The sequence below is a fragment of the Myotis daubentonii genome, chromosome 5 (assembly GCF_963259705.1).
Source record: "Myotis daubentonii chromosome 5, mMyoDau2.1, whole genome shotgun sequence".
Lineage (NCBI taxonomy): Eukaryota > Metazoa > Chordata > Mammalia > Chiroptera > Vespertilionidae > Myotis > Myotis daubentonii.
The window spans coordinates 55,468,049-55,494,021 of NC_081844.1; the positions used below are offsets into that span (position 1 = coordinate 55,468,049).

Sequence of the window (25,973 nt, forward strand, 5' to 3'; positions counted from 1 at the left end):
CTAGGACCCCTTGGGAGACAACGACCTGCAGGCTTAGGCCTGCTCCCGGGTGGCAGAGGGCAGGCCCAATCCCTAGGTGTAGCCCCTGGTCGGGCTCAGAGCAGGGCCGATTGGGGAGTTGGGGCGCCGCCCCCTGTCATGCACAGAGCAGGGCAGATCGATAGGTTGCGATACTACCCTCAGTCACGCTCAGGGTAGGGCTGATTGGGGGGTTGGGGCACCGCCCCCTGTCACACTCAAGGCAGGGTCGATGGGGAGGTTGCGGTGCCACCCCCTGTCATGCACAGAGCAGGGCCAATCCGGGGGTTGGGGCGCTGCCCCCTGTCACTCACAGAGCAGGGCCCATCAGGGGGGTTGGGACACTGTACCCTGTCATGCACAGAGCAAGGTCAATCAGGGGGTTGGGGAGCTCCCCCCTGTCACTCACAGAGTAGGGCCGATAAGGGAGTTGGGGCACCACCCCCTGTCACACACAGAGCAGGGCGGATCAGGGGGTTGGGGTGCCGCCCTCTATCACCCACAGAGCAGGGCCGATCAGGGAGTTGGGGTGCCGCCCCCGTCACACACAGAGCAGGGCCCGTGGGGGGGGGGGTTGGCGCGCTGCACCCTTTCACACACACAGCCGCAGGGCGATCAGGGGGTTGGGGAGCTCCCCCCTATCAGGCACAGAGCAGGGCCAATCAGGGAGTTGGGGTGCCGCCCCCTGTCACAGAGCAGGGCCCGTGGGGGGGGGGGGGGTTGGCGCGCTGCACCCTTTCACACACACAGCCGCAGGGCGATCAGGGGCTTGGGGAGCTCCCCCCTATCAGGCACAGAGCAGGGCTGATCAGGGGGTTGGGGCGCCTTCCCCTGTCACAAACAGAGCAGGGCCGATAGGGAGGTTGTGGCCCCGCCCCCTGTCACGCACAGAGCAGCAGGGCGATCAGGGGGTTTGGGCGCTGCCCCTTGTCACGCTGATCCCGGTGCCAGGAGGTTTCGCGGCTCTGCTGATCCTGGTGCTGGGAGGCATGTTACCCTTTTACTATATAGGGTAGAGGCCTGGTGCAGGGGTGGGGTCCGGCTGGTTTGCCCTGAAGGGTGTCCTGGATCAGGGTGGGGGTCCTCACTGGGGTGCCTGGCCAGCCTGGATGAGGGGATGATGGCTGTTTGCAGCTGGTCACACACCCTTCAGGGTGGGGGTCCCCACTGGGGTGCCTGGCCAGCCTGGGTGAGGGGATGATGGCTGTTTGCAGCTGGTCACACACCCTTCAGGGTGGGGGTCCCCACTGGGGTGCCTGGCCAGTCTGGGTGAGGGGCTGAGGGCTGTTTTCAGGCTGGCGGGTGACTGAAGCTCCCAACTGCTCCTTTTTCTCTTTTTCTTTTTATTCTGGGCCAGCTTTAGCTCTGGCTCTAGCTCTGAGGCCTCTGCTGCTGAAAGCAGGTATCTGGTTTGTTTGTGTTCTATAATCGAAACACTGTATCAACTCCAGCTCTGAGATCCCGGCTTGCTGAAAGCAGTTTTCTGGGGTTTTGTTTAGCTTCTATATTTGTAACTATGTTTCAAACTGCAAGCTCAGAGGCCGGCAAGGCAGGCGGGGAATGTTGGTTTCCTCCCTCACTGAAGCAAGCAAGCCTCATGTTAGTTTCAAGCTGCTGGCCGCCGTCTTGGCTGGCAGTTAATTTGCATATTGCCCTGATTAGCCAATGGGAAGGGTAGTGGACGTACGCTAATTACCATGTTTCTCTTTTATTAGATAGGACTAGAGGCCCAGTGCACGGGGGGTGAGTCCCCTCAGCCCAGCCTGCACCCTCTGCATTCGGAACCCCTCAGGAGATGTCCGACTGCCGGGGATCGGGCCTAAACCGGCAGTTGGACAGCAATCGGACATCCCTCTCACAGTCTGGGACTGCTGGCTCCAAGCTGCTCAACTGCCTACCTGCCTGATCACCCCTAACTGCCCCCCCTGCCAGCTTGATCACCCTAACTGCCTCTGCCTTCTGGCCTGATTGCCCCACTGCCCCCCCTGCCAGTCTGGTTACCCCCAACTGTTACCCCCTACACCGGCCTGGTCACCTTTCACTGCCTCACTCTGCCAGCCTGGTCACCCCTAACTGTCCCACCCTGCTGGCCTGGTCGCCCCTTACTATCCCCCCTGCCAGCCTGGTTGCCCCCAACTCTCCCCCCGGCCGGCCTGGTCTCCTCCAAATGCCCCCCTGCTGGCCTGGTCGCCCCATGCAGCCTGCTGTTCATCATTTGGTTGTCCCTCACTAACCCCCCTGCTGGCCTTGTCGCCCCACACAGCATGCTGTTTGGTTGTCCATCCGGTTGTTTCATTTGTGACGGCCCCTGGCTTTTTATATATTAGGATTACACTTGTTCATTGTTCATATATAGACTGTCTTATATTAACTTTGTGTTATATGATCAGTAATTTTATTCATCTGTTCATGTGATGGGTTACATTAATTGATTTTCAAATGTTGAACTAGCTTTGCATATCTGAGCAAAACCTTACTTCGTCATGATATAAATTCTTTTAATACTTTTTTTGGATTTGAATCTTTTTTTGAGGCTTTAAAAAAATCTTTGTCGAGGGATACTGGTCTGTCATTTTCCTGTTATGTTTTTTTCTGGTATTGGTGCCTCAGAGACAGGTTAGGAAGTATTCTGTGTAGAGAGAGAATTGGTTTAATTTCTTCCTTAAATGTTCAGTAGAATTCACCAGTGAACCCATCTGGCTTGGTTCTTTCCATTTTGGACTATTATTAATTATTTATTTAATGTCTTTAGTAGATATAAGCCTATTCAGATTATCTACTTTTTCCTTCTGTGAGTTTTGGCAGGTTGTGTCTTTCAAGGAATTGATCTCTTTCATCTAGGTTATAGAATTTGTGAGCATTGAGTTGTTGATAGTATTTTTATTATCCTTAATATGCCCAATGGGATCTGTAGTGTTATCTCCTCTTTCATTTCTGGTATTAGTAAATTGGGTCCTCTCTTTTTTTTTCTTAGGTCAGCTAGAAGCTTATGGATTTTCTTTAAAGAACCAGTTTTTGGTTTTGTTGATTATCTTTATTATTTTATACTATTTTCAATTTTGTTAACTTGTATTCTATTACTAATTATTTACTTTTACTTATTTTAGATTCAGTTTTAATCACTTTTTCTAGTTTCCTAGGGTTGATTACTGATTTTCGTTCGTCCTTCTTTTTTAGTATATGCTCACATAGCAGTTATATCCAATTGATTGATGATATTGTTGAATTTATCTATGTCCTTACTGATTTTCTGCCTGCTGGGTTTGTCCATTTCTGAGAAAGGGATATTGAAGTCTCTAACCATGATAGTGAATTCATCTATTTCTCCTCACATACTTTTACACTTTACTGTTAGGCATACACATGGTAAGGACTATTATTTCTTCTTTGGAGGATTGCCATGTTTATCATTATGTAATTCCTTTCTTTATCCCTGATAACTTTCCTTACTTTGAAGTCTGCTCTGTCTGAAATCAATATAGCTACTTTTGCTTTCTTTTGATTAGTGTTAGCATGGTACAGTGGGGCCTTGACTTACGAGTGTTCCGACTAAGGAGTTTTTCGAGATACAAGCCATCTTTCGGCTGATTTTTTGCTTTGAGTTGTGAGCTAAAATTCGGGTTACGAGCCAGCTTCAGATACCCCACTGCTAGTTGGCGCAGCAAACGTCACAGTGAACACCACAACATCAGCCCAGCATCACGTGTCTCACTCGTTCACTTTAAGATTTGACATGCGAGTAATTTGAGTTACGAGCTCTGTCACAGAACGAATTAAACTCGTAAGTCAAGGCCCCACTGTATATTTTTCCTCACTTACTTTTAATGTATGCGTGTCTTTATATTTAAAGTGGATTTTTTTTTAAATCCTCACCCAAGGATATTTTTCCCAATGATTTCTAGAGAGTAGAAGGGAGGGAGGAGGGGGAAAAGGGAAAAGAGAGAGAGAAAGGGAGAGAGAGAGAGAGAGAGAGAGAGAGAGGAGCCTCTCCTACTTCCTTGGCAGCTCTACGAAGTGGTGGCAGCAGCGGCAGCAGAGCTGCACCTGCCCTGGCTGGGGCTCCTTCCCTGCCACCTGCCACTTTGGCACTGCTACATCTCTCTTTGGGATGGTCGGACCTGGATTGCGAGAGGGCGCAGGCTAGGGTGTGGGACCCCACCCATGCACGAATCTGTGCACTGGGCATCTAGTAAAGTGGTGTTTTAAAACGTTCTAAATGTATATTAAATTCACCCATATCTTGAAATTAGATTCATAATCATATGAGTATTAAAAAATTTAGACATATATACATATATATTTTAAATCTTTTGAATACAATCCTTAGAGTATTTTTTTCTTAATTTTAATTCATTCAGGGTAATCTATAAACTTTTGGCATCAACAAGTGAAGGAATCAGAGTGCAAGCTCTCAAGGCAATAGGCTATTTTTTAAAACATCTGGCCCCAAAGTAAGTATGCATGAAATTTAAAATGAACTGTAGAATATTACTTATTTTACAAAAAGTAGTCTCTTTTGTTTAATTTTGTTGAGAAACTATTTAAACATAATCTTGTTTCTACACATTAGAAATAAAGGAGTAGCAGTATATTGTTTGTCTTCTATGACACTTATTTGAATTCTTCATTTGTTTTTGTTCATTATGGGAACACATGTATAAATTGAATTCTAGATACATTGGAAGACTTCATTTCAGCTGACTTGATCATCGTTTGCTTTATCTGTACTACAAAACTGCCATATTAACCTGGGTGTTTGTCACATAATGTGTTCTGCTATATGTATAATTAAAAATGAAAAATTCCTTATTTTTAGTTGAATGTGGACATTTTTATTTTACCTGTAGTTCCTTGTACCAGGTTTATTATGAAAATAATAAACCTTGTAGGTTTATTATGAAAATTAACAATTTTCATGGTAGAAAAGTGTTGTTAAACTGTGGTTTTTATGTTGAATCCCTGTCTTCCTCTAAATAAAGTTTTATTCTAACACAGTCACAAGAATTTATTTGTTTATTATCTATAGCAGTTTTCATGTTACAACAGCAGTGTTGTGTTGTTGCTACAGAGATTATATGGTTCACAAAGTCTAAAATATTTGCTATTCAGCCATTTGCAGAAAAAAATGGACAAACTCAGGTATAAAATTAAAATTTACAGTTCAGTTTCTGAAGAATTTCTTGGAAGTTTAGTTTTGGTATATTTATTTTCACACTATTAATTTTCTTAATTTCTTATATTTCTTTTGCCTTTTTCTCCACATTGTTTTTCTACTTAACCTACTTACTGGGTTTTAGATTTTCATCCACAGTAGAGGTTATTAGCTCAGTACTGACAGAGAATAGCAACTAGTTAATAAATAATTGCCCTGAAGATTTTGGTGGAGATTTTGGCTATGTTGTGCATAGTTAGTCTTGCAATTTTTAAAACTTTAGCTGTGATTATACTGTAGTTTGCATTTCTCTCCTTAAAGATTTTATGGCCTTATAAGCTCGAGGGTGAAGAAAATTGGGAGAGTTACTGAGTTGGAATTGTTGGTCATGTGAAATACATTTTCGTGTCTCCTTCAACATACACACTAAGTAGTGGATAATAAGACTGTGCATTTGATTATTTCTTTTTGTGTCATCACAGAAGAAAAGCTGAAGTCATGCTTGGACATGGATTGTTTTCATTGTTAGCTGAAAGACTCCTGCTTCACACAAATTTAATCACAATGACCACGTATAATGTCCTGTTTGAGGTAGGAATGTAGTTAGAATTTAATTTTACTAATTTCTTACAATAAAAATGCTTTTATAATGAGTTGATAGTGTATAAATGAAATAAGATCATTTAGGTTTGATGTACAATTTTGAAATTAGTTATATAAAAATGAGATGTGGCTGCATCTTAATAAACCTGTTATTAATGTGAATTAGTAAGCATGTGGTCTTCTTTTTTAAAGTATTTCTTCCATTGTATCGAGTATTTGGTGTCTCATTTTATGATTAAGTAAAAATAGAGTTATAATGTTGAAATCATTTAATATAATGTAGAAGGTATTTACCTTGATAACATTGTACTATTTAATTAACATTGTTAAGTGTTGTACTTAAAGTTCATTAATGGGGATGGTAATACAGTGATAATGATAATACAGTCTATTGTTTTACTTCTGTAGATTCTCATAGAACAGATTTGTACACAAGTGATACGTAAACAGCATCCAGATCCTGATTCTTCAGTAAAGATACAAAATCCTCGTATGTATTTAATATACTTTTTAAAAATTCGTTTTTGATTGCATAAGTTTAAGATGTTCAACTTAATGATGGTTGGTATATGTATATAATCTGAAATGTTTATCACAATGAGGTTAGTTAAAACACATAGATATAATTTTGTGTGTGTGTGTGTGTGGTGCAAATGTTTAAGATCTCTCTTTGCAACTTTCATATATTCTGTACAGTGTTGTTAGCTGTGGTCATTGTGCTTTATATAACATCTTTAGAGCATGGGCATCCTATAACTAGACATTTGTACCCTCTGAGTGAACACCTTCATCCATTTCTCCCAATTCCCTTTTTTTTTTTTTTAAATACTTTTAAACTATGAAAAACCTAAGGTTAATATTGTTGAAAACACATTAAAGAATATTTCATTACAGGCAGTGATACAACATTAATTTTATTTGTGTTTAATGTTGAATTTATCTTCAAATTGACCTTAGGTTATGTGGAAATGTTTATATAGAGATTTTGAAGAATTATATGCATAAGATCTTGATTTAATGTATGTTCAGATTTTCAGTAAAGTTTTGATTGCACAATTTAGTAATGTCTAGTTAAATTACATGAACCATAGAGATGGCTTTCATCTTAAATTACTGTCAATTTAAGAATACTAAATTTGAAATAGAAAATTGCCTACTTTATTGTTTATAAACTTAGTCTACTTAACAGTTTTTTCTTTAGATATTTAGAATTTTTAAGTACCTGTACATTTTCATCTTGGTTTTTAAGATTATGGACATTAAAATAACTGGTTTGTGGATTTTTGAAATCTAATTACTTTTTGTGTGTTAAATTGTGTTTGTGGTATTCTATTTTATTACCCATTTTTAAAAAACATGTATCTGAAGTTTAATTTTTTTTAGCCTTCAGGGAGAAAATCTTGAAAATATACCATAATGTAATATAATATAAAATATATTTTATGTGTTTATGGGGAAGATGACTTACTTAAATAAGAATTTTAGAGTATTATTATTATTATTATTTTTTAAATATATTTTATTGATTTTTTACAGAGAGGAAGGGAGAGAGATAGAGAGTTAGAAACATCGATGAGAGAGAAACATCGATCAGCTGCCTCCTGCACATCTCCCACTGGGGATATGCCCGCAACCCAGGTACATGCCCTTGACTGGAATCAAACCCGGGACCTTTCAGTCCGCAGGCTGACGCTCTATCCACTGAGCCAAACCGGTCTCGGCTTAGAGTATTATTGTCTACATAATATACTATCTTAGAAAAGACATACTTGGTGTTTAAAAATATAGGCTGCTTGGCTTTCAGCCTTGTCTATATGTCATGATAGTTTTGTGACTTTGGGTAAATTACTTTGATTTCTGTGTGCCTTAGTTTTCTTATCTGTAAAATGAGGGTAATAATAGTATATAGCTATCATTATATAACGATTAAATGTGTTAATACTTGTATTTTATTAAAACAGTTCCTCACAATAGTATATTCTAAAACTTAGTGGCTGTCATCATCATCATCATCATCATCATCATCATCATCATTTTAATTATCATTGTCATTGTAATCATTGTTTAGGTAGAGAAATTTTGGATTTTCATTAGAAGAATTAAGATGTTACTCCCCAAATATGGTTAATTGTATGATAAAGTATCTTTATGTTTGATAATTTAAACTTAGTGCTTCAGAACCACCAAAAACCTGAGCAAAGGCTGGCTTAGAATTTCTAAATTTTTAATGGGGTAAAACTTTGATGTATGTAATTTAAAATTCAGTGTTTTAGATGTTTTGTTTTTAAGTTATGGATTTAAGCATGCATTTTAAAGAATTTATTTTTTTAAAGCATAATGTAAGAAATTTAGGCACTAGTGTCACCCCAATAAATTCAATAAGAATTAAAAACTTATCTTAAAAAAACTTAGATCATTTTGTTTAAGACCACTATATAGTAGTTTTATTTGTATTTGTTCACGGTATTGCATAGGTTTTAATTTCTTTGGGGTTTTTTTTGTTTTGTTACTAATTTTACTTTTAAAACTATGGAAGAAAAATCTTGATATCTTTTAAAATTCATGATGATAAAGAAAAGGGTATGTGCATACCATAAATTTTGTTGAAGAAGTTGAGAATTTATTCTCTTTTTCTGAGATTTTAGATTATAGGGTTGTTTTATTTTTTAAGATCAACTTTATTAATTGGCAGAGATTAGGGAGAGTTGTTAGTAGTTTTACCATTATTTAATTTGTTAACTTCATTCATTATAACCTTTTAAAATTCAACTTTTACACATTGTAGTTGTGATATTTAAAAACATTCTTGTTTATGGATGCTTGCTAATGAACATAATGTCATTCTCAACAGATTATGATTTTTTTTATAACATAAAAGAGGATGTTTTTAGTAGACATTTATATCAGGGAAGTGAAACATTCCAATATATGGATGATAGTCCATTAAGAAAATTTTCTAGTGTTCTGGTTTTTTACTGATTTATGAATTGTCTTACAGAGATACTAAAAATAATTGCGACCCTCCTTCGAAATTCTCCTCAGTGCTCAGAGAGCATGGAAGTTCGCAGAGCTTTTCTTTCTGACATGATTAAACTTTTTAATAACAGTAGAGAAAATAGAAGGTAAGCATACGAGAAAGTATTTATTTGCAGTCTTCAAGTCCAGCTTTGAATAAGCCCATTTGTTCTAAGAAAAATTGCTTTAAAAAACACTGTGAAATGAATTTTCCATATGCTTTTGTCATTAAGGGCATTTAAGTAATATACCATATAGTTAAATTGAGCTTTCAGTACCACGTTCTTTAATTGTTTTGAATACGTAGGTAAAGGTGGATGTTTTAGTTATTTTGTTCTGAACTTTTTCTTTTTAGAATTCTTTCAGGTGATTTATTTTAAGTAATTCAGTATCCTCTTATAATTTTCAGGAGCTTGCTACAGTGTTCTGTGTGGCAAGAGTGGATGCTTTCTCTCTGCTACTTTAATCCTAAGAATTCTGATGAGCAAAAGATAACAGAAATGGTGTATGCCATATTCAGAATTCTACTTTACCATGCAGTCAAATATGAGTGGGGTGGTTGGCGTGTGTGGGTAGACACCTTATCAATTACGCATTCAAAGGTAAGTTTCTTTACGAAAGACTATTTTAGCATTTTAAATGTCTATAATTTTGAGTTTTACTCATTTAAAATCAAGGGAAAAAAGGCAGATTATCCCCTGAAAGTGAAATGAACAATTAAAACAAAGAATAACTAAAAATAAAGTATTCACAATTTCTTCAGAAACAAAAGTTGTTCCCCCAAATGTTATTTTTATGTGTGCTTAATAAAGTGAAACCTCATGAAACAGCATATTTTCCAGTAAATGTATTCTGATGTGGTACTTCGAATTTTATAGTGGTTTGAAACTTTTGAACACAAGATGGCGTAGTATATTCAAAGATGAGAGGTTATTGCTCTGTGTAAAGTGGTTGAGTAAACAGAAAAGCTCTGGCAAATGTTTGCGTTCTGGTCATGTTTCAGCCAGTTAAAAAATTGATTTGGAAAAATTTTATTTTATTTTTTTACTTTAAGCCACTCTAAGTTATTTATTTATTTATATATATATATATATATATATATATATATATATATATATATATATATATATAAATATAAATATATGTGTTTAAAATTTTTAATGAAATATTCTAGATGCAAAAAGGTATAAGGAATAATGTACCTGTTACTATTTATGAAATTGGGTTTCCTATCCCATTTGATTTGTATACCATTGTTAGATTCCCATCTCCCTCACTAACATGAATTTGGTGTTTTTTTTATTTCTGTCTTATTTTTAACAACATATATATTACTCTAAACAATTCCATTTTTTCATGTTTATGTTTAACATAGTGATACCATATTAAATGTGTTTTTCTGCAACTTACTTTATTTACTTATTGTTTGAGATTCATTCATATTGACCTGTGTGGTAGTGTTCATTTTCTCATTTGTATTGTATTCCATGGTGAGTTTACCCATTTAACAGTTGATGAGCTTTTTTGATATATTCTGTATATATTTGGAAGTTTCTCTATATATTTCTAGAAGTGGAATTGCTGACTTCTATGATGTAGATTTTGAACATTATAATTGAAGGTCTTTCCCAGTGGTGTATTAGTTTACATTCTCAACAGCAATAAGTTCTCATTCCTTCATATTTTCTCATCACTTGGTATGGCTGGAGTTTTAAAAACTTGCAGAGTGGGTGAATTTTAAATGCTATACCACCATAATATTAATTTGCATTTTCTTGTTTTGTGGGAGTTCTTTATATATTCTTGGTCATAACCATTTACTAGTTATGTTTATGAATGGCTTCTGGCAATTTGTGGCTTATCCATTTCTGGAATATTATGTCATTTGTCTTCTGAGGAAATTTTACATTTCATATAATGTAAAATTTATTTCTTTTATGGCTTATACTTTTTGTATTTTATTTAACTTTATACTCAGAAGGATTATAAATATGTAATTATTTATATTGTTAATTGAGTAGAAGGAAGAGAAATGATAAATTTGGTACATCTTTAAGTGTTTTATTTTATTGACTACTAGAGGCCTGGTGCATGAGATTCATGCACTTGGGGGGGGCGTCCCTCTGCCCAGCCTGCGACCTCTCACAGTCCCGGAGCCCTCAGGGTATGTCTGACTGACAGTTTAGGCCAGCTCCTCAATCCTGCCTGCTGCTCCTGTCTGCGGCTCCTGCTCATCCTGGCCCTGCTGCGCCTGCTGCAGGCTCGCACCATCAGTCCCGATCAGGAGCAGCTCGCAGCGCCACAGTGGGGAGCAGACCTAAGCCATCAGTCAGACATCCTTAGTGCTTCTGTGGAGGCAGCAGAGGCTCTCGCCACCGCTGCTGTGCTCGCCAGCAATGATCCTGGCTCAGGGCTTCTAACTGAGCTGCACTCTCCCTGTGGGAGCACACTGACCACCAGGGGGCAGCTCCTGCGTTGAGCATCTGCCCCCTGGTGTTCAGTGTGAGTCATAGCAACTGATTCCACCATTTGGTCAATTTGCATATATTAGCCTTTTGTTATATAGGATTATAGTTATTACTCTGGAATATTTTTTTTTCAATATATTTTATTGACTTTCCACAGAGAAGAAGGGAGAGGGACAGAAAGTCAGAAACATCAATGAGAGAGATTGATCAGCTGCCTCCTGCACGCCCCCCAGTGGGGACGTGCCTGCAACCAAGGTACATGCCCTTGACCAGAATCGAACCCGGGACCCTTGAGTCCGCAGGCCGATGCTCTATCCACTGAGCCAAACCGGGTCAGCACTCTGGAATATTTTGACATTGAATTGGAAATGCATTGCCAGCTCTTAAATATGTGTGTGTGTGTGTGTGTGTGTGTGTGTGTGTGTGTGTGTGTATATATATATATATTTATTTATTTATTTTAGGTTTACTTATTGGAACATACCCAGGTTTTGTTCATTCTGATTTTTCCTTCTCAGTGAGACAATAGTGCATTGCTATCATAAGGTGTTGCAAAGATATCTTAGTTTGGAAGACATTACCCTATAAATTTTATGTTTGAGAACAATTCAGTGCTAAATAAGAAAAAAAATGTGATTTTGTAAAATCACATTTAATGGCTTTGTTTTAGTCACTACATTTTGAACTGACCAATTTAGTCTAAGGCAGGGTTCAGCCAAACATAGCCTGAGAGCCAAATTTGGCCTGACTTGTTTCTGAAAATAAAGTTTTATTAAAACACAGCCGCTCCCATTTATATATATATACTAGAGGCCGGGTGGTCAGTGAGCATCATAGTGATCGGTTGTTCGGTCGTTCAGTTACTTAGGCTTTTATATATATCTATATCTATATATATATAGATAGATAGATATAGATATAGATATAGATATAGATATCTATATCTATATAGATATATATAGAGAGAGATATTCTTTGGCTGCCATTCATGCCACAAATGTTAAGTATTTGCAACAGACACTGTATGGTCCCCAAGCCTGAAATGTTTACTGTTTGGCACTTTACAGAAACTGCCACCTCTAGTCTAACTGACTTTCTCTAGTTTATGAAGATGCCCAGCTATTCTAGTTTCTGCTGCTGCAGTCTGGATTTTCTGCTAGAACTGTTTCCCTTTATACACTGAGGAGAAAAATGGGTCGAGTTTGAGCATCATATACATTTAGATTGCATTTCAGATATATCTGGGTGAATTCTGGGGAAGTGCCAGTATATATTGAATTTTTCAGATTTTCTGAATAGTGTATGTTAATTCAGTACTTTTGTATACACTCTAGTTTGTTCAATTCCTTAGGAAGGATAGTTAGAGGAATATAACCTTCAGAGCAGTAATCCTTAGCATACTGCCTGAAGACCTTGGGAGCCCAGGAGACCTGTTCAGGGAGTATGTGAGGCCCTCCTTTCATAACTACATATCTATTCGAGGGTGGATTTTTTAATACTTAAAGTAATGTAATACATTAGATTGAATACAAAAGTAGATAGTAGAATGCAATAGTTTCCTATTAAGTCATAATTTAAAAAATAGGCCTAAAATGTGAAATAATACTTTCTATTTTAAAAGCTGTCATTTAAAAAATGTTATTTTCATTGACATAATGGGGTTATTGTTAATAAAGTATTTTTAAATTTTTTAATTTATAATATTTACTAGTTTTAATCTCCATATCAATAGATATACCCCATATAAATAAAAGGTTTTTGTGGGGCCTCAGTACTACACGATCCTAAGACCAAAGAGCTTCAGAATGCTTCAGTCATAGGATATTTAGGGTTAATAGCCTAGATTCTGAATTTCCTATCTACAAAATAAAGGTTGTACTAGGAGATTTCTTAGTTGCTTTTGAACTTTTGAGCAGTTATGACTGAACATTTATACCCAGTTGCCAATTCATTTGTGTAAGTAATGAGGATAACATGGGCTTTGGAGACAGGATACTTCTGGGTTTAAATTCTGAATTACAGTAATTTTCAGTTGTGTAAACTCAGGCAAGTTTTTCAACTTTTCTTAACAGTCTGTCTAATGGTAAATGTGTATCCACATGTATATCTATGTGTAGTTGAGGTTAAGCATTAGTGAGTGAAATAACAAAAAATAGAGTTAAATGCTCAATGACTGTTTTCTTTTGTTATAGCTCTATCATTTCTGTTATTCATCCTTTTGTTCTCCTTCTTACTGCCAGCACATTAGTTCATACCCCAATCAATTCCTGTTTGATATAAACACACCTTTTAATATAAAGACTCAGTCACACCCAAAATTACTTGTGTAGCATATATGCTATGCAGCAGCGATTTTCATCTCATGGCAGCATGCCAAAAAATATATTTTTTGTCGATCTGATGAAAAAATAGGTATACTTTTGATTTATTGTATTGCTTGTTGTCATTTTTTCATTTGACATCCTCAGGCAAAAGAGGTCAATGCCCCTGACTAAATAGTCAGGTATTGCATGTTTTAAAAATTCTTGCAGCACACCAGTTGAAATCGCTGCTATGAAGTGTTACAAAGGAAGAATTGTTATAAAGGAAGAATTGTGACTACCCAACATAAGGACATGCTGTGTGGTTCTGTTATCCAACCACATCCCCCCAAAAAAAAACCTAATTACCACTTTGAATTATGTGTGTATCATGTGTTTCTTTAAAAAGCTAAAAATTTATTTCTAAATAATATATTATTTAATGTTCCCTATTATATTTTATGAAAATGACATCATTCTGTGTGGACTTTTCTGTGATTTCATTTTTAAGTTTTTAAAATTTTTTATTGTTAATATAGCTTTGGTTCATTCATTTTCAGTCCTATTAATCACTCAGGTGCTCAAAAGCAAAGGTTTTAAAGAGTTGTCATTTTCAAACTTTTTATAGCTGTGACTCACAATTAAGACAGTTATTGTGAACCGGTATGCCTGTACATCCACACCATTCTCCCTCCATACACCTGAAATAGGTTTCATAAGACAATATTTATCCTTATTAAATCTTGGTGTGCAGTGATGCACTCTTACTTTTCTATTCTTTTCCATTTAAAATTGCTGCTGATACCCCAGCAAGAGATTCCATGATCTGCCAACTGAATTATTCTCAATTTGAAAAAAAAAGCACTGCTCTGGGATATATAAGTAGGAGTAGAATTGCTGGGTCCGTAAGTAGTGTTCCACTCTCTAACCCTTGATATGTTAGACTTCTTATTTTTCCAAGGTTTTGTCTTTTATCTTCTTTGAACTTTTTCTTAAAGATTTCTAATTCTTTGTACATGACCAGATCACTTCTATTTTGGGTATTTCTAATGGTTATTAGTTATTATTTTCCTCTAGATTTATTAAGCTAAGAATAACATATAATGTTACCTCCATAAATACTTTGTTCTAATCTTCTTAGAAAGGCAAATAAAGTTTTTTTGCAAAATTATTTCCAACTAGAGGCCCAGTGCATGGAATTTGTACACGGGTAAGGGTCCCTAGGCCTGGCTGGAGATTGGGGCCTATCGAAGCCTTCTGGTTGCTGGCCGGGGCCTTCCTTTTGGCGGCTGGGTGGGGCTTCTTGTCCCTGGCTGCGGGCTCCTGGTCAGTGCCTCCCTTCCCCTGCTGCCAGCTGCCGGCTGGGGCCTCCCTTCCCCACCTGCTGGCCAGGGCCTTCCTTTGTTCCACACTGCCCCCTGGTGGTCAGTGCATGTCATAGTGAGCGATCGAACTCTTGGTCTCCTGGTCGAACTCGCAAGGGGACAGTTTGCATATTAGGCTTTTATGTATATAGATATTTCACTGTTCCCCTTGAAAAAATGTATTTCCTAACTCACTTTCCTGTTTCACTTGACCAGAATCTGCACTCAGGATATGTTGGTTCTAGTCTTTCTAAAGTATATCATGCTTTATTAAATCTTTATTTTCATTATTCATGGCATATACTTTGTGTTCCTTTGTACCTACCCAAATCCTTTATATTTTTCAGGACTTTGATAGTTAAATCACTTCTATGTAACAGTTTATGCTACTCTCAGGCCCTGTCATTCTCTATGAATTCACAGCACTTCATTTTCTCTTGCTATCTCTTTTAGTGTCTCTCTCACCCTCCCTCTCCATTCCTTTACCTCCTCCCAGTGCCCTTCTTGCCCTTCTTCCTTCTCCTCTCTTCCTTACCCCCTCTCTCCTCCTCCCTCCCGTCTCTCTTTAACCTCTAACTAATCAATCTTCTACAACCCTTTCCTTGGCTATTGGCATTGACTGTGGCCACTGTCTACCACTGCCTAGCCAGCTCTCTCCTTCTTTGCTTGTTCTTTTTTTCTTCATTGAGCCACTGTTTCCCGCTTTCCTATTCCTCTCTTTTTCTTGCTCTGTTTTTGCCTCCAGCATTCCTGCATCCATTCTGTTCCTGCTGTCTGCTTCCCCACAACGTATTTCTCTTTTTCTCTTTTTGTTCTGTCCTTAGTGAATCTGTGTTGGCTTTATTTCTGCTGTCTTTCTCCTATCATCTCTCAGTTGGTCACACAGCAGGTGGATTCTCTTATTTATTCTTAGTCACTATGTCTCAGATCTTACTCCAGTTGCCCATCTCCTTTCTTCCCCTGTCTACCTTTATCTTTCTTTTTTTCCCTTTCAACTTCTTCCTTTTGTTTTTTTCTATCTTCTTCTATTTGAGCACCTTCTAATTACTATGAAAGGTGAGACAGGAACAGATCTTATCCTGGAAGAAAAACGGAAAAACAAGGCAGGAAGGAATGAGTGTAATGTACATGAAGAAGAGAAGTAATGGGTAATAGAGCAAAGGTAGACTAGCATTTAAACATGTATGATTCTATAATGCCTCTCACATAATATTATTGGTTAAAAGTGATTTCTTATTTTGGCTGTTAATTGTAAGCTCATTACAGGGATATGAAAGCTCTTACACTTCTTCATAGAACTATGCATAGTGCTGAGTACTTAGCAGTTGTACATTACATATTTGTTGCAAGGTGGAGAAGGAAGAACTACATCATCGTTGTTTGATGATGTGTGCCACCCATGTGTGCCTTGGTGTGTCAGTCTTCCCTCACCAGTGATCCATGAGGCAGCTGCAGCAACTACCTTTAAAGTTCCCATGTCCAGTCACACAGAGTATAATTTGGGGACCACCTCATCAGAATAACTTGGGATGTGCATTTTATTATGAACCCTACCTTAGAATATCCATCTGAATTTCATGGGATGTTCCCTGAAATCTGCTTTTTTAAAAAGCCTTTGTTATACAGTCTAAATTACGAACACCTCTCTTGTGTACAGGGAATTATTTTTTACCAACTGTTATAAAATTCTCTGCTTTTCACCTTTATATACTAAGCTACTAACATAATGTGATATACTCTTTAGAGCTATGGAAAGTAGAGGAATACTATGTAAATTAAATATGGGCCCCAGTAAAGATCCCATACTGCATCTTAAAAAAAATAAACCTTTTTTATCTTTCTAGGAGCATATGTTATGGTGCAGAGACTGTTAAAGGAAGAAATATGAATTGTGTTTTTATGTATTATTTGAAATCAGTATTTTTAAGACACAACAAACCAAAGTAGGCTTTATATTTTGTGTGCTATCTATATAGTTTTGATTAATCAGGTTATGTTTTTCTGTACTACAGTGACATATGGCTTTAAACAGATCTTAAAAACTTTGCATCCATAGTCGGTTTGGCTCAGAAGATAGAGCATCAGCCCGCAGACTGAATGGATACGGGTTTGACTCCGGTCAAGAGCATGTGCCTCGGTTCGAGGCCTGATCCCCTCAAGCAACTAATCAATGTGTCCTCTCTCACATGGTTGTTTCTCTTTCTATCTTTCTCTTCCCCCCCCCACCCCCCCCTAAAAATCAGTGGAAAAAAATATCCTTGGGAGAGGTGAGGATTAACAAAACAAAAAACTGCAAAGAAAATATAGTTGCTTTATGGAGAGGTTTCTTTTGCCTACGTTGAGCCAAGAACCTGTCTTTGACTCAAGTTTTAGAATTAGTTATAAAGCGGAATAAGTGCTGATTAAATTAATTGAGTAATTTTATATGTGCACTTTTTGCTGTTAAAATATACTTTAAAAAATAAATGCTAAAGCTTTACTTAAGTCCATGAGGGGGTAAGAAAAATTTAAAGTTACAAGTTGAGTCTTATGTTTTTCATCTTTAATTTTAATGTTTAATAAATGTCCTTTCGTTTTATTTCTTTGTGTGAATTTCCTTTATTTTTTAAAATCCTCGCCTGAGGATATTTTTCCATTGATTTTAAAGAGAGTGGAAGAAAGAGGGGGAAGACAGAGAGAAACTCTGATGTGAGAGAAACACATCGATTGGTTGCCTTTTGCATGCGCCTTGACCAGGACCCAGGCCAGGAAGTAGCCTGCGACCGAGGTACATGCCCTTGACTGGAATCGAACCTGGAACACATCAGTCAGCAGGGTGATGCTCTATCCACTGAGCCAAACCAGCTAGGGCTGAATTTCCTTTATTGACCAGACACTTTTCTGTTTCATAAGGTTTATACACAGTAATTTATTTGAGATTACTCTGTTAATTATTTTGGAATTTTAATATCTTGGCATCTATTTTTAAAATAAAATGGACAGGTTGTACTTTAAGGTTTTCAAATCAATATTTAATGATGTTTAGGATGGAGCTGAAGGGATTCAGTAATTAGGTGAGCAATTTGCTGCATGCTGTTAAAATTCTGCTGAAATTATTGGAATCAAATTTTTCCCTCTGGGAAGTATTCATTCTAAAGCTTTAAACATCTTTTCATGCATATGATACTGGAATAATGCTTATTTTTCTTTTTTACAGCCATTTTAAAGCTTAGTATCTCAAAGTTATAACATGGTTCTTGATAAAGTACTAGTGTGTAAACTAATGCTGCAGAATTGGATAGGTTTTGCAGAGTTACACAGGATTCATTCAGCTGCTATAAAAAGCCAAAGAAACTCAATTGCAATTTTATTGTCCACTTTGATAGATTTCCTGCCACCTTTGTAGCAGGGAAGCTGTTTGTCACTGTATCCCTCTCCTCCGACAGCTGGACTAGGTTTTATAAGCAGTAATAGGCTCTTCTGGTATAACTGCCCTGTGTTGGTTATTTTGGTCAGAAGGTTTCAAATATGTACCTGTTAAGAGTAATCTTTTAATTCCAATATTTTCTTGTGAGTTCTTTAGTTTTTTTTCTTTTATTTTTTTTATGCTTTAAATGGATAATCGATGTTGGGTAATTAAATAATACTATTTTCACTTGGTCTGCTAACATGCTTCTACTCTTTAATTGAAATTTAAAATAATTTAATATATTCCAAATTTGAAGAACTGTTCAAAAATTATTTTTCTAAACAAATAAGACTAAAAACTGTAGATACCTATATTGCTTGCCATAAGTTTAGAATGGGCCTATGACTTGAAATAATCAACAACTAAAAGTTAATTCACACTTGAGTTAAAAGTACAATATGATTTATGTTTTCCTCCATATGACTAGTTTGGGTAAAGTATTTAATTGCTTTGGATTATATTGGAAATATCTTAAGATTTTACTTGCGGTTAAGAATGATGGCTTAAACAAATGTCAGTCATTTTATATCAGAAGAAAATACAGTTTAGGTTGGATAAAAAAGCAGGTGGAAGTCAGTTTTGTTAGAATTTTCTAAGTGTTTTTTAAAAAGTATTTTTTTAAAAAATCACAAGCTATAAACTGGTATATATAAATATGCACGTGTTTATATGAGTGAGTTTATGGTGGTTATATAATGAAATTAAAACCTTCATATTTTTAAAATAAATTTAAGAGTTATAAAAATTTCCACCTTTCACGAATTGTCACCATTTTATACTTAATTGCTAAAGTGTTCCTTAGTGTTCTTTAGCAATTAATTTTTTAACCAAATAGTATTATTATTTTATACTTTTAAAAATAATATGTGCTAATTGTAGGAAATTTGGAATCTAGTACCAGTGTATACACACAGAAACCATGAATCACCCATTATCGACTCACCTGTGTTTGACTTAGTATTACCATTTTGATGTCAAACTTTGTATCTTCTGTTATATGTATAAATGTATACATACATATAATTCTTTTCTTACAAAATCATTATCATACTTATATTTTATAATTTCATTTAATGATATATTTCTTACATGAATATTTTACATTTATTTTTGTTTTAATGAAGCTTTATTTAGAACAACAGACTGTAGCTTGAGTTAGTGTGAGTGCTGTAATTTGCAGACACCTATTCTAGAACACTATCAGAAAATTGTGTGCCCATGACTCTTACATTTAGGCAGTCGTCATGTTGTAGTGGAAAAAACTTTGGACTCAGGTGATTCTGGATTTAACTTCCCGTGGAAGGTCTTGGGCACATTATCAAACTTATCTGATGCTTAATTCATTTGTCAGAAAATGGAAATGAGAATGATGAATGTACAGTGCCTTACTCAGTACCCGGAGGATAGAGGGACAGGTGAAATAGTTATTTGTTCCTTTTCTCATTTCCTTTATTTCTTCTTAGCCTAGTTCCCAAGAGTCAAGAGGATATTTTGATATTTTTGTCACTTTTGGTATTTACTGCCACACTACATTTTAGAGCAGGGGCCCTCAAACTTTTTAAACAGGGGGACAGTTCACTGTCCCTCAGACCGTTGGAGGGCTGGACTATAGTTTAAAAAAAAACAATGAACAAATTCCTATGCACACTGCACATATCTTATTTTGAAGTAAAAAAACAAAACGGGAACAAATATAATATTTGTATTTGCATGTGGCCCGCGGGCCGTAGTTTGAGGACCCCTGTTTTAGAGCTTGCTGTACTAATATGTTATACCAATGGTGTGTACCTTTTCCCTCAAAACTTTACTAGCATTGGGTAATTTAGTGTTTTTAAAAAAATTAATTGATTGATTTTTTATTTTTGTTAATCCTCACCCAAGGTTATTTTTTCCCATTGCTTTTTTTAGAGAGAGTGGAAGGGAGGGGGAGTGACAGAGAGAGAGAAACATCGATGTGAGAAAGAAACATCAATTGGTTGCCTCCTGCATGTACCCCAATCGGGCCAGGGATTGAGCCAGCAACTGACGTACCGAGCCCTTGACTGGAATCGAACCCAGGACCCTTCAGTCCATGACTGGTGTTCTAACCACTGAGAAAACCAGCTAGGGCTAGTGCTTTTAAAATTATTTTTTATTTAAATGTAGTTGGTACAAAATATTGATTAATTTCAGGTGTGCAGTGGAGCGATTCAACATTTATATGTATATCATACAATGTGATCATCACACTAATTCTAGTAATCATGTATCACTGTGCAAACTTATCACAACATTACTACATTCCCTTTCACATTTTTTCACTTCCACCCCCTTCTGGCAACAGTTTGTTTGATCTCTTTTTCTGTGAGTCTGGTTTTTTGTTGCTGTTGTTTCCTTACATGAATTTTAATGGCTGCATGTAATTAAGTGTAGATAGTGCATCATATTATGGAGAAGTAAAATTAAAAGCAAAAGCTGTAGGTTTTTTAAAAAATATATATTTTATTTTTTACAGAGAGGAAGGGAGAGGAATAGAGAGTTAGAAACATCAATGAGAGAGGAACATCCATCAGCTGCCTCCTGCACACCCCCTAGTGGGGATGTGCCCGCAACCAAGGTACATGCCCTTGACCGGAATTGAACCTGGGATCCTTCAGTCTGCAGGCCAATGCTCTATCCACTGAGCCAAACCGGTTAGGGCAAAAGCTGTAGTTTTGATTCAATTAATATTGGATGCTTAGACCACTTATAATTCTAGGAAGGAATGATTGAATAAATGATTCAAGTTTATTTTTCATATTCTGGCTATCTCCAAAACTTTATTTGGAAAAATTGGTGGAGGTGATATTTTTAAAATCTATGATCCACTTCAGGGGAGGATTGAAAGGTCAGAGTTTTTCCTGTACCTGTTCCTTAAGTTCCTTCTTTTTAAAATATTCAGTATCCAACATGCTATATTTTGGGGTATTGTCTTCTGGACCCCATCAAAATACACTAGCTATTCAAAAAATGTTTCTATCTCTCTCTCTCCCTGCCTCTCTGAAATCAATAAAAATACATTAAAAATGTTTATTCCATGAGTATATTCTTATTATATACTAGGGGCCCGGTGCACGAAATTCGTGCACTGGGTGTGGGGGGTGGGAGGGAGTGTCCCTCAGCCCAGCCTGCCCCCTCTCACATACTGGGAGCCCTCAGGCATTGACCCCCATCACCCTCCAATCGCAGGATCGGCCCCTTGCCCAGGCCTGACGCCTCCGCCAGAGGTGTCAGGCTTGGACAGGGGACCCCCATCTTCCCCTGATCACTGGCTCTGGCCCCTGCCCAGGCCTGAGGCCTCTGGCCCAGGAATCATGCCTGGGCAAGGGGACCCCCATCTCCCTCTGATCGCTTGCTCCACCCCCCGCCCAAGCCTGACGCCTCTGACCCAGGCTTCAGGCCTGGGCAAGGGGACCATCATATCCCCCCAATCCCTGGCTCAGCCCCCCGCCCAGGCCTGATGCCTCGGCCAGAGGAGTTGACCCTCATCACCCTCTGATCACCAATCACCGGATCGGCCCCTTGACCAGGCCTGAGGCCTCTGGCTGAGGCGTCCGGCCCGGGCAGCGGGGACCCGCAGCTGCAGCGGCCCCGCGACCGTGGGCTCCACTTTAGGCCCAGGCAAGGGACCCCTAGCTCCCGGGACTGCCAGCTTCGACCGTGCCCAGCTCCCATCGCTGGCTCCACCCCTACTTCCTGCTATCACTGGCCAGGGCGGCAAAGGCGCCTGATTCTCCGATCATGGCTGGGGGGCAGGGCAAAGGCGGCCCCAGGGCCTCCTTTGCCCTGCCCCCCAGCTCTTAGCTCCCCCCTGGGTTTCCGATCACTGTCAGTGGCAGGGGGCTTCTCCTGCTTTCCCTTTCGCCTCCCTGCATTGTGCCTACATATGCAAATTAACCGCCATCTTGTTGGCAGTTAACTGCCAATCATAGTTGGCAGTTAACTGTCAATCATAGTTGGCAGTTAATTTTCATATAGCCCTGATTAGCCAATGAAAAGGGTATCGTCGTACGCCAATTACCATTTTTCTCTTTTATTAGTTTAGAAGATATATGATTTGTTTTTCTCCTGGGCTTCTTGCCCTTTGTTATTGAACTTATGATGTTAATTTCCTATCTGTTCTTTTAGGTAGTTTTCTTAGGATAGCATAAGCTTTATTCTTGATATTATTCAAGTCAGGTTGTATTAGGGTAGCACTTAAGAGGTTAGGTTAGAACCAGAGTATTTAGATTTATAATCAATGTGATTTGCATAAATTAGATCAGTAAATTTTTATAAGCATACACATGTTTATAATCTGATCTTAACTTAATTATGTGTTATCGTATACCATTGTTGCAAGGTGTTGGATCAGAGTCTTTGTGATAGATATATTGTGTGGTGGTAATCACTGAGCTATGCTTATGGATGCTACTCCATATGGGAAGACTTAGCTATTTTTTAAGACATGTCTTATTTATCAGCTGTGGAAAGGTTGGTAACCTAAGAATTAGAAGTTAGTGTATCATATTCAGCTTGTATTTCCATAGGAAAATAAAGTACAACGAAAAAGATGCATTTGCTTTAAAAAGAAAGCCTGTTCCTAAACATTGCCTAACATTTAAAAGTAAATTTTTTATAAGTTAGAATTAAAAAAAATATATTATTAAAATCATAATTTCTTGATGTATTCATCTTTTAGCTCCCAATTAGTAAATTTGAGTGCTAATTAAGTTGAAAGTAACGGCAAAAGAAATGTTGTAGTTATTAGCTCAAGAGTATCTCTAACTAGTAGTTTATAGAAGTGCTTTCCAAACATTACAAACAGCTATAGATTAGCTATCAAATGATTGTGAAGATTAATGACTAGTCTTTTAGCTGGGTAATTTAGAACAATATCTGGTAATTAATTAGGAATTATCAGTCACAAATACCATTAGGAAAACAGTTATCAAAAAAGATCACAGCAATGATAATTGCTCATTGGCAATTTTGCTTTTAGGCAATTGGAGTACACCAAGGGGAAATTTAAAAGTCAACTTTAGAATTTAAAAAGCATTTTTAATATACATATTTACAGAAGAAATAGTAAACAAGTTCGTTTGCTTAGGAAAGGCAAAGCACTATTTTGAATAGATTTGACTACAAGTGCAGAAGCAGGTAAAATCCACTGGCTTTTATCCAAAAGAAAAATTAGTATTCTTATACATTTTTGACATCTGGAGTCAAGTACCCAGGCTCTGAACTTCCATAGGGACAGGCGATAGGGCCCCACCATCCTTGATGTTCATGTTGCAAAGAGATAGTCCCACAGCCCCAAGGAAAGACCTCCCTGGGATGCAGAACTAGCAAGAGATTTAGTGATACGTTTCATAATAAAACAGTTTAAAAATCCTTAATTTGAATAAGAAAAAGCAAATGATTATTGAAAACTAAACTCATTCTAGCACTGGCTATTGTAGAGATAAATGATCTGTATTTTGAAAATCACTGTGAGATTGGTAGCTATGTGACTTGTGTTCCTTAGGTGATAGTGTCAGTGCAGAAATGATCTCCCTAAAGTCAGTTTTCTAAATAAACTGATACTGTAAGAAATCAGATCCTGTCTCCTTTGTACTTGGATTTCTCTAATGGTGCTCTCTCACTCAGAATAAAATTCAGTCTTTAACACAGTCTGTAATGCTCCGTCTTCATGATCTAGCCCAGGGGTGGGCAAACTTTTTGACTCGAGGGCCACAATGGGTTCTTAAACTGGACAGGAGGGCCGGAACAAAAGCATGGATGGAGTGTTTGTGTGAACTAATATAAATTCAAAATAAACATCATTACATAAAAGGGTACGGTCTTTTTTTTATTTTTAGTTTTATTCATTTCAAACGGGCTGGATCTGGCCTGCGGGCCGTAGTTTGCCCAAGGCTGACTAGCCAATGGCTACATCTCTGACTTTACCATATATAGTTCTCTGTCTACTGGTCTATTATTCCTCGAACATACCATGCTTATTTTGGTTTTAGGGCCTTTGCATTTATTCTTCCTTCTGCCTAAATCTGTTTTATTTTAATATGCTTGCTCTCTCACTTTATGCGTATCTCTTTTCAAATGTAGTATCTTCAGATACCTTGCCCACTTACCTAGCAAAATACACCTTTCCACCTAGACTGTCTTTGGTTATTTTCCACCTCCTTTTTTCCTCCAGATTTCTTATTACTTGACATTTATCTTATATGTTTATTTTGAGCTCTGAGCTGGGGGCAATCAATAAAAGGCCAAAGGCTTTCTGAGGTCTGCCTCTACCTCTGCTACTCAGCCACCCCACAAGGTTGCCTGATCTTCCTCCACAGCCTTCTGAAGAAAGACTGTAGAGTGGGCCCAGGCTGGCCGTGCCTCATAGACCCTTCCACAAGGCAAGAGCTCAGTAGGGTGGGGTTACTGGGGTCAGGAGGATGGGGTTAGTGGGTCTCCTACTTGGGGGCAGCATGGTCAGGAACTCAGCTGGGGCCCCTACTCCAGAGCCATACCATGCAGTCTCTGCCAGAGTCTCCAACTCTAGCTCCCCCAGCGGGGCGTGCTCTGCAGATTCAGGTTGGGTGCAGCCAGCTGTCCCCTCGGCAGGAGCCCTGAACATTTTCATTTTTAGCTATATCACATCATGGCATGAATGTACTGTGAATGCCCATGATTCAAGGCTAGTTAATAGCTATAGAAGAAAATGTGTGCATTATGTATTATTATTTTTCCTTGCCTTTTACCTATGTGTATACTCCCCTGTGATTCAAAAAGGCCTATGGATATTTGGGCATAAAAAATCATTTCGTTATTAACCACTACCATCCCTCTATACTAGGGCTCAATTACAGTTTATTGACTAAAGGTTCAGTTTACTATATATCTCTCATAAGTTATAGGAGCAAACAATTCTTGCATTGATAAACTGTAATTATGCTTCTACTTTCTTCAAGTATTATAACCTTTTGAGAGACATTTCCCATTGCAACACCAGTGACAAACATAATGATTGCCTATAAGATAATATTGATGAGATAAAAAATCAAACCTTTGACATTAAAAATCACAGTCCTTTTATACTTTTATACTTATAAAATCACTTTTATACTTTTTCCTAATCAATTTTTTTTTCATTTAGTTGGGTAAAAGGCTAAGCATGATATGCTGACAGTGTTGAATACATAGTAGCCAGTCATATACAAGTGGAATGAATGGGTGCATAGCTGGAATAACTGTAACTTGCAGGCCATTTGTGACAGTTCAGACTTGGAAAATTACCGTTGACCTTTGGTGAAAGGTTGAATTTTATTTTCACTTCAAAAGAATTGTATTTTCTAGCTTAGTAAAAAAGGTTTTAGTAATCCTATATAATAGAAGGCTAATATGCACATCGACCGAATGGTGGAACAACTGGTTGCTATGAAGTGCACTGACCTCCAGGGGGCAGATGCTCAATGCAGGAGCTGGTGATCAGTGCACTCCCACAGGGGGAGCACTGCTCAGCTAGAAGCCGAATTCATGGCTGGCGAGTGCAGCGGCGGTAGCGGGAGCCTCTCCCGCCTCCGAGGCAGCACTAAGGACCCCTCGGGGGATGCCCAACTG

General features: G+C 38.0%; 1 protein-coding gene and 1 long non-coding RNA gene across 11 annotated transcripts in view; one reads left to right on the plus strand and one right to left on the minus strand.

Annotated features, from left to right (window-relative positions):
* Positions 1–25,973, minus strand: part of LOC132235471 (uncharacterized) — a 189,437-nt gene that overhangs the window by 152,770 nt on the left and 10,694 nt on the right. The window lies entirely within an intron of this gene.
* Positions 1–25,973, plus strand: part of LRBA (LPS responsive beige-like anchor protein) — a 593,124-nt gene that overhangs the window by 87,429 nt on the left and 479,722 nt on the right. For all 10 annotated transcript variants that reach the window (XM_059697845.1, XM_059697843.1, XM_059697844.1 and 7 more), the window contains 5 exons: positions 4,377–4,469; positions 5,653–5,761; positions 6,182–6,263; positions 8,772–8,895; positions 9,198–9,390. In XM_059697845.1, coding sequence (XP_059553828.1) covers positions 4,377–4,469; positions 5,653–5,761; positions 6,182–6,263; positions 8,772–8,895; positions 9,198–9,390 — 601 coding nt within the window. The remainder of the gene's footprint in view (positions 1–4,376; positions 4,470–5,652; positions 5,762–6,181; positions 6,264–8,771; positions 8,896–9,197; positions 9,391–25,973) is intronic.